The 17,760-nt window shown below is 42.4% G+C and overlaps 1 protein-coding gene across 2 annotated transcripts in view; it reads right to left on the reverse strand.

The window, feature by feature from the left end:
* Nemp1 (nuclear envelope integral membrane protein 1) overlaps positions 1-14,612 on the reverse strand; it is a 28,827-nt gene extending 14,215 nt beyond the window's left edge. For both annotated transcript variants that reach the window (XM_050163912.1, XM_050163911.1), the window contains exons 1-4: positions 14,479-14,612; positions 6,964-7,085; positions 5,955-6,174; positions 3,895-3,967 (exon numbers count right to left, since the gene is read on the reverse strand). In XM_050163912.1, the coding sequence (XP_050019869.1) occupies positions 3,895-3,967; positions 5,955-6,174; positions 6,964-7,085; positions 14,479-14,605 (542 nt within the window). In that variant the 5' untranslated portion in view covers positions 14,606-14,612. The remainder of the gene's footprint in view (positions 1-3,894; positions 3,968-5,954; positions 6,175-6,963; positions 7,086-14,478) is intronic.
* Positions 14,613-17,760: the final 3,148 nt, after the last annotated feature.

The following is a 17,760-nucleotide window of genomic DNA, read 5'->3' on the forward strand; positions in this document are numbered from 1 at the left end:
AAAAAAAACAAAAAAAAAAAAAAAAAAAAAAAAAAAAAAAAAAAAAAAAAAAAAAAAAAAAAAAAAAAAAAAGAAACTAGACATCAACAAATCAAATAACCCAATTAAAAAAATGGAGTACAGATCCAAACAAAGAATCAACACAAGAATCTCAAATGACCGAGAAGCACTTAAAGAATGTTCAACACTGAGCAGTGGTGGTGTACACGTGTAATCCCAGCACTCAGGAGGCAGGGCAAGCAGATCTCTGAATTAGAGGCCAACCTGGTGTACAGAGTGAGTTCCAGGACAGCCAGAGCTACACAAAGAAACCCAGTCTCAAAAAAAAACAAAAAAAGAAATGTTCAACGTAAGTAGTCATCAGGCAAATACACATCAAAACAACTCTGAGATTCCATCTTATACCTGTCAGAATAGTTAAGATCAAAAACACACATAACAGCTCATGCTGGAGAGGATGTGGAGCAAGGCAAACAAACACTCCTGCACTGCTGGTGAGAGTGCAAAATTATACAGACACTACGGAAATCAATACAGTGGTTTGCCAGAAAATTGGGAATCTACCTCAAGACCGAGGTCTACCACTCGTGGGCATACACCCAAAGGATGCTCTATCTTACCACAAGAACACTTGCTCAACTATGTTCACTGCAGTGTTAATCATAATAGCCAGAAACTGGAAACAACGTAGATGTCCCTCAAGCGAAGAATGGATGAAGAAAATGTGGTACATTTACACAATGGAATATTACTTAGCTGTTAAAAAAAATAATATCATGAAATTTGCAGGCAAATGGATGGAACTAGAAAAAAAAAAATCACCCTGAGTGAGCCAATCCAGATCCAAAAAGATAAACATGGTATATACTCACTTATAAGTGGCTATTAGCCATAAAGTAAAAGATAATCATGCTACAATCCACAGATCCAGAGAGGCTAAGTAACAAGGAGGGCCCACGGGGAGATACATGGATCTCCCTGGGAAGGGGAAACAGATTTCATGGACTGGGGGCAGGAAAGGATGGGACAGCATGTACTGGAAAGAGTACTGGAAGAGACAACTGGAAGAGGCAAGGAAGAAACAGAGTACAATGGAAACTCCTAGAAATCCATGAGGGTGACCCTAGTGAAGACCCCTAGTAATGGGGAATATGGAACCTGAACCAGACATCTTCTGTAACCATGCAAGGTTTCCAGTGGAAGAACTGGAACATCAACACAGCCACAAAACCTTCAACCTAAAATTAGTCCTGCCTACAAGATGTGTTCAGGTAAAGTTGGCACAGAACTTGTGGAAGCACCCAACCGATAACTTGTCCAAATTGTGACCCACATCACGAGAGGGAGTCCATGCAGATATTGCCTGGAGGGCCAGGAACTAGAGTCTGAACAATCAATCCAGAGACCAAGGATAGAACCATGATGGGTGGAAAAAGTCAATGAAATGATTCCTAATGATACTCTGCTATACTTATAGATCCAAACCTAGCACAATCATCATCCAGCAACTGATGGGAGCAGACGCAGAGACCCACAGCCAAACATTAGAGCTTGTGGAATCCTGCAAGAGCACAAGGATTGTAGGATCCAGAGGGGTCAAGGACACCATAAGAAAACAGCCAGCAGAATCACCTAACCATGGCTCAGAGGGGTTCAGAGAGACTGAAGTGACAACCAGGGAGCCTGTATGGGTCTGAGCTGTATATATGTATATACCCTCTGTATATATGTTATGTTTGTGTAGCTTGGTCTTCTTGTGGGACTCCTCACAGTGGGAGTGGGGCCTGTTTCTGATCCTTGAGCCTGCTTTTTGGACCCTTTTCTTTCTACTGGGTTGCCCTGTCCAGCCTTAATAAGAGGGGAGGTACCTACTCTTATAAACTCACATGCCATCTTTGGTTGATCTCTCAGGAAGGCTTGCCCTTTTCGGAAGGGAAAATAAGGAGTTGCTTTGGGGGCAAGCGGATGTGGAGGAAAGGACTGGGAGAAGAGAAAGGAAAAACTGAAGTAGGTATGCAATAAATAAGAAAAGAATTTTTAAAAAAAGCATGGCTAGTTGGGTACTGGGTAAACATGATCAAAACTCATTATGTACATGTATGGGCATGTCAGTAATATAACCCATCCCTATATACAATTACTACATGCTAATAAAAACATTTTTTAAAAGTCTCTCTTCTGAGGAACTGGACAGTTTGTCTGGGGAGAGAGAAGGGACAGGAGCAAGCCCAAGAAGAGACTGGAAGGTAAATAGATCTGATTGATAGATAGATCCCAGGACAGGAGAGACCCTACTGCCATTCCAATACCAACACTGCTTTATCCGTTACTTTTCCCTGAATGTGAGTTTCCCTCAGGAGTCCCAAAATAAAGAACAACTCACACTCAAAACAGCTAACATCAAATTCCAATTGTTTACATTTCACTCATTAACTTAATGTTGATTTTACCTTCACTCAATATTTACTTATCTGTATATTTCTTTAGTTTTTTTTCATACAAAAATACCAAATCAAAACAAAAAGTGTGCACATGCATACACACACACCCCACACAACAACAAGGAGTCCTTTTTGTGTTAGCCAACTGCTCCTGAGCATGACACCTGTCCTGAAGTGTGGTTGATCACAGAAAACGGATTTTCCCTTTTCCAGCAGCGACCAATGGCAAATAGTTCCTTGGTTAGGGGTAGAACTTGGAACCCATTTCCCCTTCTCGGTGCTGGGATTTTGAGTGGTTTGAATTTCTGTGGGACTTGTTAACACTGCCATCACCCTTGCTGTGGTCTTGGAATCCCCTAGCACCTCTGGCTCTTACAACCTCACTTCCTCTTTTCACAGATCCCTGAGCCTTGAGGGGCTGGAATGAGTGCTCCAAAGTCTCTCACTCTGCTGTGTGGGTCTCTGTGTTAATTGCCATGTGCTCTAAGGAGCAGCTTCTCTGATGTGGGCCGGGGGCAGCACTGATCAACACGTACCGCAGTACAGGAGTCATTTTTTGCTATGTTCTTCTAGCCAAGTAACAACACTAGGCTTTGCCCTATGACTTATCTAGTCTCAGGTTCTTGGTCACTTTAGCAGTATGGGGTAAGAGTTTCATCTCAGGGAGTGGGTTTTTATATTAGTGCATGTCAGTCTTACCTATCACAGCTAGTACATTTCTAAAAAAAGAAAATGAACAAGTAATTGATATTTGTCTTCTTGTCTCTGAACAGCATGAAACCCATCAATATATAATTTAGGAGCGATTTCATTACATAACTCTCCGCAGTAACATTACTTTTAATTTGATAATCAGCTTTATAGTACTAGGTAAACTCTCATTAATCTAATGATGGAACTACCTAATGAGAAAGTACATTAATTAACAATCATATTCAAATCAAGAAAAAAAGAATTCTATTTTTAAAACATCCAAGCACGGCCAGAGATGGCTGAGCTATTTCAAGTGCTTGTTGTTCTCCCAGAGGACCTGCATTCTGTCCCCAGCACTCAAGTTGGACTGCTCACAACTATCTATAACTCCAGGTCCAGGGGATCCAAGGCCTGACTTTGGCCTCTGCAGGCACCACACAATATGGACAGAGACACATGGATACACACTTAAAAAAAAAACCCGGGCACGGTGGCAAACACCTTTAATCCCATCACTTGGGAGGCAGAAGCAGCTAAGTGTGGCCAGTCTGGCCTACATACTGAGTTCTAGGCCAGCCAGCAATACATAGTGAGATCCTATTTCAAACAAACAAAATAAACATAAACAAAAGAAAGTCTAAAAAAATATCTAAGCAGGCAACATCTAAGTCACATGGATCCTAGAAATGGGAATAGAAATACTTATAATTCTTACAATAAGAGTCAAACAATATTAGTGTCTTATCAAGTCCACACCTACCTGCTCAACAAGTCTCCACAAAAAAATAGTGTAAGTCCAAGGAAGAAAACAAGGAAAAATTTGGGGTCAAATCCTGAAACAAATAAAATTTTTGCTTAACAGAAGAATCAGTTAAAGGTATTAAAAAAAAAAAAAAAAGGAGACATTTGTTATCATTGGTCAACTACAGCAAAACAAATAGCCCAACTAAATGGCAGTATAGATACCACACAAATCCTGGGTATCCTTCCAAAGAGAAAACAGTATTAGGTTTTTGTCCAATCTATATCTTCCTGAGTATCTTATTCTTATTCTGGCTTCCTCTACTAAGGATTTAAAACAGACAAACAAAAAGTGACTAAGCTAAACAAGATGCTATCACTTCACACAGCTGCTCACAATGGGTCTCCGCCCTTAAGTCACTTAGAGGCAGGGAATTTGAGAAAGAGGCCTGGAACTTTGGGTGTCCTCCACGAGTGTTCTTCTGGCCCAAGCACACCTCCCACTTTGCTTCACTATAGAGCACTGTGCTGAAAAAGTCTCCTTGCCAAACATACCTCACCCAGGACCAGGAGGCCAGGTAAAGACCCACTGGTGGCACACAGAGCATTCCACGGCTGTTACATTCGAAAGCTGAGTCTAAGGAAGGCCCAGAAACAGACAGGAGCTGGCAGAATAATTAAATTATGAAGGAACACCAAAAGGCAGGCTAACCCTACTGTTATGGATTATTATTTTAACTAGGCAAAATGTGTTACATTTGTTTATGCTGCAGAATCTTACTTTAAGGCACCTGATTGATCTAATAAAACTGAATGGTCAAAAAGAAAAAGCCCGGTACATTTGTCATGGGGGCGGGAGGGAGGGATTGCAAATTGCTACTGGTCACGCTAAGGGGGAAACTGAGTAAGAGTGGATGGATTCAAGGATCTCTTTCTAAAAAGAAAAAGGGGATATGGGAAAAATAAAGTAGATTATTGAATCTACTTTAAAACTAAAAAGCAACTATTAATTTCAAACATTTTACATTGGTATGGATTTTTGTACATTGATACAAATTTAAGGTTACTTTTTTTGCAACATACTGTATATATGTTTTGTTTGGGGTTTTTAGGGTTTTTTTTTTTTTTCCTTTCTTTTTAGTTATTTGTTTGTTTGTTTGGTTGGTTTTTCAAGACAAGTTTTTTCTCTGTGTAGCTTTGGAGCCTGTCCTGGAACGTGCTCTGTAGACCAGGCTGGCCTCAAACTTAGAGATCGGCCTGCCTCTGCCTCTCAAGTGCTGGATTAAATGCGTGCACCACCACCACCTGGCCTACATATATGTTTATACTCTTATTTAGGATAATTAGAAATGCAGGTTAGTTGTCAAATGTACCAGGCTTTTTCTTTTTGGCCATTCAACAATCAAGTGCCTTAGGCAGGCAAGGTGAAAACACATCTTTACCTAATTAAATGCAGCATTTAAAAAAAGTAACACACCTTTACACAGTTAACGTAATATTCTGCAGCACAAACAAACGTAACACATCTTTGCCTGGTCAAAATAGTATTCCACACCACCATACATAACCACAGAACCCAACTGTAGGACAACTGAAAGGGTATAGCCCTTTGGTAGCAAAACCTACAAGCATGAACCCTGAGCAGTAACCAAGGAGAACCCAAATCAGGATCTGATGGAATATACCTCCTCTAAAACTCTCTCTCCCACGTGCAGCAAATAAGCCTTAAACTATAGTGTCTTCATCTTATGATTCCACAAGCACTCTTTGAGAATTACTAATTTTACTGTTTACTTTCCCTGTCTTCAAATATAGACCTGAACATAGTCAAGACATCTCCAGAAGGCATGGATACGACTGTCTGATAGACTCCAGTAGTGCTGACCATATCAACTCAGGACCTGCCCGATTGGTTCTAGGCCTAGAGTCCTATGAGTGGTAGAGCCATGGTATAGTCAGGATTGTAATCAAAAACAAAACAGTGTTGTCTTGGACTGCTCTCTCTCTCACTAACTACACCCTCCAAAGTTCTGTCCCAGCTCATTATAGAGTCCATCAGAAAACAGAGGTGAGACTTACTCCGGGTCACAATGACACTGTATTTGGTGTCCTTCTCTAAAATCTCAACTTTGAGGCAGGTTTTTGTGCTGTACAGACCCACGTTAACATAGGTGTCATTCAATTTCTCTTTTAAAAAGGAAGAAAAAAAGTTCCAAATACTAAACTGCTCTAGCTCCTTCAGCTTCTCCTCATTGTCCACCTGGGTGACTCGGACCAGTTTGGAGCTATTTACCCGGACCTGCAACACAAAAGAAATGAGGATGAAAAAGGAAATTTTCATAAACATAATTTTTAAAACTCTCACTGGAAACATACAGATGTAGCAAAAACATGATTTGGAAAATGATGTTGCTCTAACAGAGGCAGCTGCCACCATTTCTTATTAATATGGTCTGAATCACTATTAGGCCAGAAAAGGGGGTGGAGGGGGGGATGTTCCCAAGTAGAAAGAATATCAATACAGCTATTTATAAGATCATACAAAGCAAGGATTTGAAATATTCAGAAAATTGCCAGTCGTAAACAGTCCCAGAAAACTGAAAATGTTCTCCTAATGACAGACTGAGAAGTTCATGCATTGTCACAATCACTGATTATAGATAAACGTTGGTTATAATGTGCCCCAGATACATTTTATAATGTGCCCCAGAATTTTCTATCAGAAAATTAAAAAAAAAATTTAAAGAGCCCACAAGCCCAACTCTCATATGTTGATATGAACAGCAAACACCCTCATCGGTGTCTGTGTTACTGCATAGTTACTGCAGAACCTGCACAAGGTTCCTTCTGTTCAACCACAGCCAGAAACTCTTGTTTGACAGTGTTATGAGATAAGAGACCAAGGTCATTCTACTCAGAGGAGACTTCTCTCACAGAACCACAAGACATTTCAAAGAGCCAGGAGTGTGGACGCTCCAGAAGGGAGGAAGCAAAATGAAGAAAGAAGAAAAAAACCGTTCTCTCAGGATCACAGAACTCTAAGCTGGGAAGGGAACTGAGATGTCCTGGGGGAAGAGCTTCCAATTACCTGTATCCGCGTCCATATGTCATACCACTTTGGGATAAGCACATTTTTATAACAGAATTGTTGACTGGAATTCATATCAACTTGGGATTCCTGAAGCATGACCACATTTACATCAATTCCAGCTTTATGAGAAAAAAACGAGAAACAAGAACTAAGTAGAACATAACAGCTTAACCATAACCCGTGTTATAAAAAGATAAACTGACACTTTACATGCTTGGGCTTAAAATATGAACCAGACCAAAAAAAGAAAAACTGAGATGAAAGAAGAAATAAAAGTTTTATCTCTGTACAATTTGCGTGTGTGCACACACTCACATGTGTGCTTGCTTACAATTGACTATAGGATATCAAATACACTAAACATACACTGTCATTGACTTACACTATACTTACAAATAGTTAACATTACATTAACTCTGAATAAAAGCTACTTTTTAAATTTTATTTTACATGTATCTATGTTTTGCCTGTGTGTCTGTTCACCACATGAGTAATGTGCCCACAGATGCCCGAGGGGACATTAGATACCCTACAACTGGAGTTACATGTGGTTTGAGTCCCCGTGTAGGCCCTGGGAACCAAACTTTTAAGTGTTTCTCTGCAGAGTACGCTCTGTGTAACCCACCGAACAACATGATGTGGTAGACATTTTCATAATCTGTATTTTACAAACAAGGAAATGATGTCTAGGGAAAATTCCTGAAGTCACACAGCTAGTAAACAGTCTGCAATCCTCACACCCAAGCCCTACTTCCACCTTAAGCATAAATACTCTTCCTCTCTCTCTTTTTTTTTTTTTTTTTTTTGGTTTTTCGAGACAGGGTTTCTCTGTGGCTTTGGAGCCTGTCCTGGAACTAGCTCTTGTAGACCAGGCTGGTCTCGAACTCACAGAGATCCGCCTGCCTCTGCCTCCCGAGTGCTGGGATTAAAGGCATGCGCCACCACCGCCCAGCTAGCCAAAATCATTTTAGGTGAAAACTAAGACTAACTTTTTTTTCATTGCTGAGAACCCACAGTGCTTTTTTTCCCCTAGAGTGCCATAAAGTTCCTAGGTAACTTTATCACTGAGAGACACCTCAACCCCAAACTAAGACTAACTTGAAGTGGGTAAAGTATTTGCCATTCATGAGGACCTGAGTTCAAATCTCCAGCACCTGGATAATGCCAGGCACAGTAGTACATCTATAATCCGAGTGCTCCTACAGCAAGGTGAAGTTGGAGACGGAATCCCTAGAAGAATGTGGCTGGTGGAAGCAGCAGCCAATGAGATCTTGTTTCAAACAAGGTGGAAGGCTAAAGACCAGCACTGAAGACTGTCCTCTGACCTCCACTCAAACACCACAATGGGCTGGAGAGATGGCTCAGAGGTTAAGAGCATTGCCTGCTCTTCCAAAGGTCCTGAGTTCAATTCCCAGCAACCACATGGTGGCTCACAACCATCTGTAATGCAGTCTGGTGGTGCCTCTTCTGGCCTGCAGGCATACACACAGACAGAATATTGTATACATAATAAATAAATAAATAAATAAATAAATAAATAAATAAATAAATAAATATTTTTAAAAAAGCACAACATGTACATACCCGCGCACACACGCGCGCGCGCGCGCGCACACACACACACACAGAGAAAGAGCCAGGTATAACAGCATGCATCTGTAACCCCAGCACTGGAGGGCAGTGACAGACACTCTGGTCAGCTCATTGGTCTAGTTGAATCAGTGAGCTCTAGTGAAAGACCCTGTCTCAAAAAGGAAGATGGAGCCAGGAAGGGGAACATAACTTTAATCCCAGCACTTGGGAGACAAAGATAGGTGGATCTCTGAGTTTGAGGCCAGTCTGGTCTACATAGTTAAGTCCAGGAAAGCCAGGACTACATAATAGAAAAGAAAAAAAGAGAAAATAAGTAACAGAGAAAGATATGTGATGTTGGCTTCTGGTATCCACATGAACATGTGCACAAACCACATACATACATACATACATACATACATACATACATACATACACACACACACACACACACAAGTCCAATAAGAATCCATCACTTCCTTAAAACAAACTGCAGTCTATTTACAAAACTCTAAGTAAAAACATGTATTACCAAACCAATATTATACTTATTAGCAACCATTCTCTCACCTTTTAAAGCCCATTACTATTTTGCCAAGTGGGAAATGAGATACAAACAATGTGTTGATAATGCCAGCCATTTGAAAACTTATTGCCAGGAAAAGCTACTTAACTTAAAATTCTACAGTGGGTCAGCACATACTGCTACACTTCTGTAATCCCAGCACGCAGGAGGCAGAGACTTCTAGATCTCGTTTGAGTTTGAAGCTAGCCTAGTCCACATAGAAAGCTCCAGGCCAGCTACATAGTGAGAGGCTACATAGTGAGCCCCTGCTTCAAAACAAACAAACAGGGGCTGGAGAAATGGCTCAGAGGTTAAGATCATTGCCTGCTCTTCCAAAGGTCCTGAGTTCAATTCCCAGCAACCACATGGTGGCTCACAACCATCTGTAATGGGGTCTGGTGCCCTCTTCTGGCCTGCAGACATACACACAGACATAATATTGTATACATAATAAATAAATAAATATTTTAAAAAAAGTTGTACAATAAGCAGTTAAGAGCACTGGCTGCTCTTCCAGACACCAGGATTCAATTCCCAGCATTCATGTAACTTCAGTTCTAGGGAATCTCTTCTGGTCTCAGTGGGTATCAGGCATTCACATGGTTCACAGACATACATGCAAACAAGTATCCAATAAACAGAAAATAAATAAATTCTTGGGACTGAACAGATGGCTCAGAGGTTAAGAGCACTGGCTGCTCTTCCAGAGGTCCTGAGTTCAATTTCCAGCAACCACATGGTGGTTCACAATCATCTATAATGAGGTCTGATGCCCTCTTCTGGCCTGCAGGCAATACATGCAGGTAGAACACTGTATACATAATAAATCTTTAAGAAAAGAAATTAGACACTCCAATATTATGTCTTAAAGAGATATCCAATTAAGATAGCTCTGCAAGTAAAGGCACTTGTCACCAAGTCTCAAGTTTTATGAGCAGGACTCAGAGAAAGAAGCCACCTGACTCCCACAGGCTGTCCTCTGACCTCCACAAGAAGGTGGCTCACACCCACACCCACAATCATAAATAAATAATAAGTTGCAATAAAAAAGTTAACTGCTATGCTGCATAGTTGTATAACAACTTGACACAGGCTAGAGTCATCGGAAAGGAGGGCGCCTCCGCTGAGGAAACAACTCCACGAGAATGGCTGTAAACAAGCACGGAGAGTATTTTCTTATTCAGCGGCTGATGGGGAGGCCCAGCCTATTGTGGGTGGTGCCATCCCTGGGCTGGTGTTCCTGGGTTCCATAGGAAAGCAGGCTGAGCAAGCCCTGAGGAGCAAGCAGGTAAGCAGCACCCCTCCAGGGCCTCTGTATCAGCTCCCGCCTCCAGGTTCCTGCCTGGCTTGAATCCCTGCCCTGATTTCCTTCCATAACACACAGCAATGTGGAAGTGTAAGCTGTGTTTCATTACTTCAGTGATAACCCTAACTAGGAAAAGTGCATTCTCCATCCAAATAAAATCAAAGCTTAACCTTCCCCACTTGGATTAAGCTCCACCTTAACTCACTGAGTCATTAAGCTGACCACAAAACCGCCATTTTTCCAGGCTCCAACAGGTAATTCCAAATCCACGAGCACAGAGTCGACCCTAGTTAAACTTAATGAGTGACAAAACAAACACACAAATACCGGAAAGGGACCTGTAGGGAGGAACACGGCCGAGTGGGGCCAGACAGAGTGGGAGGAAAAAGGTAATCAGAACAGACTGTGCACATGTATGAATCTGTCAAACAACAGATTTAATAAAAATTATTTTTAAAACATACCATCTTCAATCAGTGGGTTTAGTAAAGTATTATTAAATTACATGCCGGGACAAATGAATTATTTGAAAAATAAAATCCATCCAGATCCTTGCCTCACACCAAATACCACAATAAATTATAAATTAAAAAAAAAGAGGCATGGATGCCTTAGTAAGACCCTGTTCAAAAAATAAAAGGGCTGCTGAGCGATGGTGGCGCACACCTTTAATCCCAGCACTCGGGAGACAGAGGCAGGCAGATCTCTGTGAGTTCGAGACCAGCCTGGTCTACAGAGCTAGTTCCAGGACAGGCTCCAAAGCCACAAAGAAACCCTGTCTCGAAAAACCAAAATAAATAAATAAATAAATAAAAGGGCTGAAACTGTAGTTCAGTGGTAGAGCACTAACACTGAATGCTTCGGGCCCTAGGTTCAATTCCCAGCTTTGCTAATAATAATTTGCAAAAAAAAAAAAAAAATATTTAATAGTTATCCTCCAAAAACCGAAATTATCAATTTAACTTTAGAGAGCTCTTTTATCTTATTATTATCATTACTATGTCTATGCGTATATACACATGATATGTGTGAATGGGTGTGCGCACATCCTAGCACACATGTAGAGATCAGAGGACACTTTTGGGAGTCAGTTATCTCCTCCCATTATAGGTTTCATCAACTCAGGTCACCCATTTTGTGTGGCAAATTCTGTTTACCCTCATAATTACCTCACTAACCTGCAAATCTTTTTTTTTTTTTTTTTTTTGGATTTTCGAGACAGGGTTTCTCCATAGCTTTTTGGTTCCTGTCCTGGAACTAGCTCTTGTAGACCAGGCTGGTCTCGAACTCACAGAGGTTCGCCTGCCTCTGCCTCCCGAGTGCTGGGATTAAAAGCTTGCACCACCACTGCCCGGCTAGCCTGTAAATCTTATGTATAAATCCAAATAATGAAATCAAATGACCATATATAAGATATAAACCTTACCAAGCACACAAGTGGTACAAATACAAACACACACATAAAATAAACCCAATTTGAAAAAAATTAAGGCCTGGAGAGATGGCTCAGAAATAAGAGCACTGCTGCTCTTCCAGAGGTCCTGAGTTCAATTCCCACCAACCACACGGCAGCTCACAGCCATCTGTAATGAAATCTGGTGCCAAGGCATACATGCAGACAGAACACCGTATAAATCTTAAAAAATTTTAAAGGGTGAAAATAAACTCAGAAATTTATTTTAAAATTATACAAAAGTCCTTATAAATAAAATTCACAGTGCTGGAGGTGTAGTTTGGTAGAGCTCATGCCTGGTGAGTGTGAAGTCCTCAATTTGACTTCTAGCACACAAAAATATTTTTCTTACAATTTTATAACTAGGCATGGCTGCATACAGGTGCACATGCTTATAATCTCAGCACACATAGGAAGTAGAGACAGGCGGAAGAATTCAAAGTCATTCTTGATACGTAGGCTACAAAAGCCTGGCTCAAAAAATTAAAATATAAATACTCAGAAGAGGCCGTGAACAATGGACATACACACCACAGAACTTTCAAGTCTGAAGCTGGGGAGCCAGGTCGGTAGTAAAGGACCCGAGTTCAGATGGTCAGCGCACACATGAAGCCAGGCGCAGTGCTGGAGGCAGAGCTCACAAGGAGCTTGCTGGCCAGCCAGTCTAACCAAATCTCTAAGATGCAGGCCCAGTGAGGGAGCTTGTCTCAAAATTGGGGTAGATAGGAACTGAAATAGTCAACAGATGCCAACCTTCAGCCTACAGCACTCACATGTGCACAGGAACACTGCGCTCAAACACAAGAACACATACAAATGCAATCAACTGCAAGGATTTTGCCTACTTCTTTATACTAACTGTATTAATACTTGCCAAATAGTATAAAACACAAATTATTTTTAAAATTAAATGTTTCCAAAATTTCTAGAGACAAGAAACCAACCTTTTGATAAATTCCATTCTACCGTTGGGAGAACCTGGTAGAAAGCAACAAGGCTGCTCTTTATAGCTGACCCCCACATAATCCGGCGATCATTCCCTGAGCCGTCCCTGGAGACTACTTTACAGCAAATGAGGAGGCCCCTGGTTCTGCCCTCCCAGGAGCAACTTTGGGGTCTATCTTACGATGCTTTTTTTGTGTGTGTGAGGCACGTGACCCCAGCATTCTGGGGGCTGAGACAGAAAGGGCTTGAGTTGCAGGACAGCCAGGACTACACAATGAATTTCAAAGCAGCCTAGCGACATGGTAAGCCCCCGCCTCAATGAAAGGGCAGGGAAGTGATCAGAAAAGTTTGCTTTAGGTTTCTTAGTTATTGTCCGTTTATTTGTTTCGAAGCAGAGTCTCACCATGTAGCCCTAGCTGTCCTGGAACTCCCTATGTAGACCAGGCTGGCCTCAAACTCAAGAGATCCACCTGCCTTGGGGTCCCAAGTGCTGGGACTAAGGTCGAGTGCCACTATGCCCAGCTTTTTGCTTTAGGTTTCAATCCCCAGTATCCTGTAAAAGAAACTTCAAAGACAAGAACTGTTGATTGTTCTTAATATTTTCTTATTTCTTCACAACCCAAGGCCCCATTTCAAAAGTTCACCCAGGTAATAATTCTTCCAAATGTTGTTTTAGGTTTCTAGGACCTGCATCTGGCAAAGTAAGTTTTCCTGGATACCTGCTCCCTTCGCAAAACTAAGTCTTCAGTCCCTTTTGAACAACTTATCTATTGGTGTGTTAAATTATCTTAAAGCCGCAAGAGAGCATGTGATGGGCAGGAACAGAAGGGGGCGATGTGAGTCCGTACCGTGTGTTTATAAGCGCTGATTATTCTCTGGGGCTGCTACTCCCTCCAGTGGAAGTTTGCAAACATCACTTATCTCCCCGTCCACTACTGTAACAAGGCGCTAAGAAAAACATCTATTTCTTGCAAACATTTTAATTTTTCTGCACTGGAGCACAAAATAAGTTTCCTACCCAGTCCAGAGTTGATTGTTCAACAGAGAGTACATAATGACCGCGCTAAAAAGAAGGAATAAACTGTCATACTCAAAACTGATGGCTCTTCTATCTCTTCTGGGCCACTGCACTACAATGACCATTCCAGGACTGTTAGGGCGGCTCTTAAGAAGAGCCGGTGGTGGCGCACGCCTTTAATCCCAGCACTCGGGAGGCGGAGGCAGGTGGATCTCTGTGAGTTTGAGGCCAGCCTGGTCTACAGGGCGAATTCCAGAAAAGCTAGGGCTACACTGAGAGACCCAGCCTCGGAAAAGCATGTCCATCTGGGGTTAGTCTTCTCTACTCCACGGTGTCGGGACAGCACCCATCTCCCTAGGTGCGGTCAGGAAACTTAAGGCGAAACGGTCCTCACACCTCCTCCGTGTGAACCGGAGGCTCGGGGGACCCAGCGGCAGCACGCAGCCCCTAAACGGGTCCCCAAGCCCAGGCCTCCCTTCCTGGGACCGCCGAAGGCTTTCGGGAAGCAGCCCCAGGTCACCACCCCTCAGCCGGGATGAGCTCGGCAAGCCGCGGCGCCGCTCGGCGGAGTAACGGGCCGCGCCCCGGGATAAACTCTCTTCCCAAAACAACGCCCTCGCGGCGCCCGCCAGGCACGGCAGCCCGAGTGGTACCTGAGCCGCAGACCACGCAGCCGAAGAGGACGAAGACCAGCCACGCGGCCCCGCGGCTCCCCGGGCCCCCGCACCGGGGCCAGGGACCAACCGCCGACCAGCCCGCCACTTTGATTCCTCCCGCCATGGCTGCCTCACGCCGCCTCCTCCTCACGTGCCCCTCCTCAGCAACCGTCCCCGGACAGGCAGCGCCAGCAGCCAATCAGCGGCGAGACCCGCCCCTAGGCGCCACACCTCCTAACAACCCCAACCCTAGCAATGGCGACAGGAAGCTCCCACCCTTTACCCAACCTGCTTCCGGCCCTGGTTTATTTACAAGTGAGATTGATGGTAAAGTTGCCCAATAGAAAGTCAGAATGGGAGAGGCCCTTCTGGACTGCAGCTTCCCAGCGGAACCCGAATTCTTTCTGCTTTTTCTTTCCTTTCTACGTCGATCTTTTTATTATAGGCAAGCCAATGCTAACTTTGGCTTTTTTTTTTCCTTACGAGAAATTCAGATGTGACAGTTTCTTAAGGTAAAACGATTGACACCCTGTCCCCAAAGTTCTGACAAGATTTCAACCTAAAGTACAGGAATAGTGTGCGTTGTCAAGGTTTTGTAGGCATAAACGACGTTTTAAAATGTAGTCTAGAAAAAAAAAAAAAAAAAAGACGTAGGGTAGAGCTGAGAATGTACCCCGATAGTAGAGCACGGTCAAGTGTTGCAAGGCACTAACTGCGATCTCCAGCACTACAAAACGAACAGAAAACAAGACCCGAAAACATAATTTCTTAGTTCCCTTTTTTTGACGGAGGATGTAGCTGGACCATGCTCACGGCCCTGGTTTCGATCACCAGCACCGCGGAAATAAAGCCTAAGTCACACGGCGGAGGGATGGTTTTGGACCAAAAGAGGTGACAATCAAGACATCAAGACGGGGTTTACCATCTCCATTTAAAAGGAAGTTAAGGCTAAGAGAGACAAAGGAAAGACAAAAGTAGTTCTGAGCTCACATCTAAGTTCTTTCTGCGTCTTAGGCTGCCTCCCACGACACGCCATTGCATTTGTGGTCCAGTTCAGTACTTGTAGAAATTGAAGCACTCAAAAAAAAAAAAAAAAAAAAAAAAAAAAAAAAAAACTCAAGATGGGTAGGAGAGAATTCACTCAATATTTGTAATTCCATCATTTGGAAAATTGAGACTGTAGGATTGCTGAGAATTGAAGACTAGCCAGGAATATAGAGTTTAAGTCCTGAGAGCCTGTGTCGTGTGTGTGTGTGTGTGTTTGTACACACACATTTATACATCCACAACACACATATATATTGCCTATCAAGATAGCTCAGTGTGTAAAAGTGTTTATAACTCAAGCCTTGAGTTCCATCCCAGAACCTACACAGTAGAAGAAAACCAACTCCTGTTCCCACAGGTTGTACTCTGATCTCATCCATACTGATTCTGTGGCCCACAAACATCACCCACCACCTCTCCCCCACCTCCACACATACTGGTTCTGTGGCACACACCTATACCCCGCGTGCGTACACACATATTGACCAACTGATGTGAACTTTTTCTTTAATATCACGGTTAGCAGGAGGCATGGCAACCCATATCTGTTAATGCCGGCTTGTGGGACACTCGGAGGGACACAAAGTTAAGGCGAGCCTGAACTACACATCTAGAACCTACCTCAAAACAAAAACGTATCATGTTTATCTGATACAAGGAAAGACTAAGAAACTATCCCACATAAGGGAGAGTAAGTAAACTACATGTAATATAATAATATAGATCTTGAAACGGAAAAAAATTTTAAAAGCTCCAGGAAGAAAAACTGGGATTACAAGCCTGAGTCACCTCTTCCCTGCCCATCACCAGAGCCTCCGTTTATGGACACATACTCTGCCTGGCTGACAAAAGAAGCCATGTAGTAGGAAGGAACCTAGTGAACCAAAAAAACTGAGATTTGAGCTCAGTAATCATAGACAAAACTGTGAATAGGGGTGCAAATCTGGCCCCACAGTTAAGAGTGGTTACCGCTCTTACAGCACCCCCACTTTGGCTGGTTTACCACCCCTTGTAACTCCTGCTCCAGGGGTTACGACGCCCTCTTCTGGCCTCCAAGGGCACTGCATGCATGTGCACACATACCAAGACATAACTGAAAATTAAAAAAAAATCTTTTTTTTTAGATTTATTTGTTTATTATGTGTACAGTATTCTGTCTGCAGGTATGCCTGCAGGCCAGAAGAGGGCACCAGATCTCATTACAGATGGTTGTGAATCACCATGTGGTTGCTGGAATTGAACTCAGGACCTTTGGAAGAGCAGGCAGTGTTCTTACACTTGTTTTTTCTTAAGGTATGAGTAATATACACTAAGGGTGGCAAGTGTACCCTATTACTGGAAAATAATGGGGGGATGGATGCACATTTATGGAGAGCCTGTAGTAGCTTTTCAGTTTTCAAGTAAGTCAAAAGTTATTTTTAAAAAGTAAACTCTGGCAATGCACTTGTGTATGTAAATAAATGTGAGTGCATGTGATATACACATATTTTATATATGTGCATCTTTTTAGATAGGGTCTGGCTATGTAGCACTGGCTGTCCTGGAACCTGTGTAGATTGGTCTCAAACATTCTGCCTTTGCCTGCTAAGTGCTGGGATTCCAGGCACCTGTCACCACTCTGCATACCTCACTTCTCTCTTGGGCCCTGTCTTTCTTTCTTGGTTTTTATGATTTTTAGTTTTTTAGTTTGTTTGCTTGCTTTAGAATTATCTATTTCTTAATAACTAATTTTTATTTGTTTTATTTATTTTACAAAAAATATTTATTTTATTTATTTATGGTTTTTCAAGACAGGATTTCACTGTGTGTCCCTGGCTGGTCATGGAACTCGATTTATAGACCAGACTGGGCTCAGATTCACAGAAATCTGCCCATCTCTGCCTCCTGAGTGCTGCAATTAAAGGCCTACATCGCCATATGCAGTTTTAGATTTATTCTTTTTATTTTTATTTAATGTGTATGACTACTTTGCCTGCATGTTTGTGTACCACATACATGTAACGCCTGTGAAGATCAGGAAAGGTCCGTGACCCTCATGGAACTGAAGTCACAGACAGTTTTTAAGGTGTCAGAACCTAAACTTGGGTTCTCCATAGTAGTATTAAGTTCTCCCAACCACTCAGCCATCTCCTGGGCCTGAGTTTTAGTTTTTTTGTTTTGTTTTGTTTGTTTTTGGTTACTGTGTAACTAAGGATGACCTTGAACTCCTGATCTCCTATCCCCCCCCCCCCC

Source organism: Alexandromys fortis, unplaced genomic scaffold, assembly GCF_014885135.2.
Source record: "Alexandromys fortis isolate MF-2015 unplaced genomic scaffold, M_Fortis_MF-2015_v1.1 scaffold_125, whole genome shotgun sequence".
Lineage (NCBI taxonomy): Eukaryota > Metazoa > Chordata > Mammalia > Rodentia > Cricetidae > Alexandromys > Alexandromys fortis.